General features: G+C 33.4%; 1 protein-coding gene across 1 annotated transcript; it reads right to left on the bottom strand.

The window, feature by feature from the left end:
* Nucleotides 1–966: 966 nt before the first annotated feature.
* Nucleotides 967–1,561, bottom strand: LOC124893703 (protein MAIN-LIKE 2-like; the record flags this gene model as incomplete). Its single annotated transcript, XM_047404598.1, has 1 exon — nt 967–1,561. A coding segment is annotated over exon 1 (595 nt), but the record flags the coding sequence as incomplete, so codon positions are not given.
* Nucleotides 1,562–2,852: the final 1,291 nt, after the last annotated feature.

The raw sequence follows: 2,852 nt of genomic DNA, 5'->3' as shown, positions 1-2,852 counted from the left end.
ATTCTATATGTTTTTATTAAATTCTTTTATCTATATAGACCCCACTTCTGTAATTTCACTAGATATGTTGCTTTGTTTGTATATAGTGTATTCTCTATATGAATCTTGCAGTAATTTTAGGATACCTCAATATTAATACATCGGTTAAAACTTCAAGTATTAAAAGTAGTATATCCAGCACAACAGGATAAAGCTAGACAAATGTAACCCTCCTTCGATACGAGTAACTTCAATTGTAGAAAACTCACATGAAACGACTTTTTAATCTATTTATCTCACATATACCTCGAAAAACGAATCTTGGACCGAAATAAGTCATTTTTTGAATCAATTCATCAAAGTAATTTGTTTTTTGAAAATTTTACAAAACTAGTATAAACGTTGTTCCCAATAACGTTTAATGTTTTAAAAAGGTTAACGGCTCAAACGGAATTGGCGTTAGACGTTAGAATATAAAACGTTACTCATAATAACGTTTTGACATAAAACGTTACTCTCGGTAACCTTTTAGACATAAGACGTTACCGCCAGTAACGTTTCTCTGTAGCTCTGCCACTCAAGAATCTCTGTACAAATCTGACATTAAATACGTTATCACCAATAACGTTTTAGCTGTAAAACGTTACTCCGAATAACGATTCTATCAAATCAACCCAACAACTTTTTTGATCGAAATTTTGCCTTGAAATCGTAATCACTAGTCACATTTTTAGTTAAAAATGTTACTGTGAGTAACGTTTCTAGCGAATCAAATCACAGACCTGCAAAGTTTTAGGACAACAGATTATATAAGTGACGGTATGTATAGAATGTTCAAACACATTTTTACAATTCTAACCAAAGCTTTTGCTTATGTGCTTTATTCTAGAAACAACATTTACAAAGTTTTAATAGGTATGGCTAGCCAATATTTTGTAATGCATTAAAATTATTTTGATATTTTAAAATTATCTGCCATCATCATACCCGTAATCATCCAAAACATGTAACACCTAGCCTTCTGATTGACTATTTCTTGGGTTGCCATGTCTGACAATTGTGGCTCACTTAGCTGGTGTGCTTTAAGCGCGGAGACCTTGAGGAAACTATTTTTAAAGTTCTGAAGAGATGGAAGAAAACCTAATAATCTTTGACAAATGTTTTGCCAATCTCTAATAGTTCTCGTCGTCTCAGTACCAAGTACCGGAGCACCATTCACGGGTAATCCATACAACACCTCGACATCTTGCAAGGTGATAGTTGCTTCACTTGTTCTAAAGTGGAAAGTATATGTTTCAGGACGCCACCGCTCAACTAATGAAGTGATCAAACTATGGTCGATAGCAGGCCTATTACATCTATAAACACCATACAATCCAGATAATCTAATCACTTCTAAAACTCGTGGATGGATAAGATAATTTTCTACGAGCTTCCAAAAACCTCCATCACTCTTTCTCGTATTAAGAACCATATCAACACTTCCATCCCATATATCCCGTGACATATGAGTGAGTTGTTCAGTTAATACAGACGGTTCAAGTGGCCCAGGATCCAACTTGTATGAACTACTACTAGCCATAAAAAAGGTACCTATACATAAGTAAATATTTTCACTATAATAAACAAATTAACCAGCCATAAAGGAAAAATTATTCTCTAACAAAGTTTACAGATAATTCTTTCTCCTTTAAAAAATATCCCATCTCTTTGTCTACAAATAATTGTTCATAATGTTGAGCATAGTTGAATAAAATTCGAGAAATATAAAGTTTAAAATAGAGAGTCAAGTTGAGGCAAGGAGAACAGAGAGTATATTCATACCAAAACTTGAGGCTAGGGTTTCGCAATCTGAAACACGAACAATTAATTACTTCGATGAAAGAGATTGCACTGTCAATTGAATCAACCACATATGATTGAAATTGCTAAAAAAATAAAGTAAGAAGCCATAGACGATAGACGAGAAATGAGATATGAGAGACAGAGACGAGAGGGAGAGAAGAGAATTGGGGATTTCTTTCAAAATTAGGAAAACGGCTACACTTAAAAATACTTTAAGTCTCATTTTTATTTGCTTTAAAAAAAAAAGAATGACAGTCACGAATTATCCATAAAACTTTACTACTAGTAACGTTTTATGGTCCGTTAAGTTTTTACTCCGTTACTTTTGACCCTTATATATTTTTAATAAAATAATAGGATAAAACATTACTGACAACTACGTATATACTAGTTTCGTAAATTTTTTATAAAGCATATTATTTTGGTCAATTGCTTCATAAAAGCATATTACTATTTATCTTTTGTGAGGTTCATGTTTTTCATTCCAACTGCATGTGCTTGAATTTATCCATGTGATTTTATATGGTCATTCCCGAAGAGGGGAATATTGATGACAAATTATCTTAGAATTGAATCTGTGTCTGCCATTTTACTATCAATCATCTGTTAGGAAAGAGGTCCTTAACCTCATCAAAAAGGGGAAGGGGCCAAAAAATAATATTTTGCTTTTGTTTTACATGCTGCCAGAGGGCCAACAAATCTTGTTTTCCAATTTGTGTCACCCTTCTTTTGTTGGCAGGTATGCGATGGAGCTCAAAGTTGGGTAAAAAACTTATAGGTAATTGTTTGGTATTTTATCTTTTTTGACGAGTGAATATGTTTAGCAAGCACTACGGATGGAAGTACATTCGTATTTGGTATTTCTTAAAAATGAATGGAAGTACATTATCAACTGTTCTAATATGCAGGAATCGCTGCTCTTGCTTCTTCCCCTTCTCAATTCATCATCTGTCAAGAATTTTCTTTGTCCGTTCTCAGAGAAGAGAGGAGAAATCTTCAGATTCTTCAGTGGATGACACTTTGTGCCC

This window comes from Capsicum annuum, unplaced genomic scaffold (assembly GCF_002878395.1).
Source record: "Capsicum annuum cultivar UCD-10X-F1 unplaced genomic scaffold, UCD10Xv1.1 ctg63978, whole genome shotgun sequence".
Lineage (NCBI taxonomy): Eukaryota > Viridiplantae > Streptophyta > Magnoliopsida > Solanales > Solanaceae > Capsicum > Capsicum annuum.
This window is presented reverse-complemented; position numbering and strand designations above follow the sequence as displayed.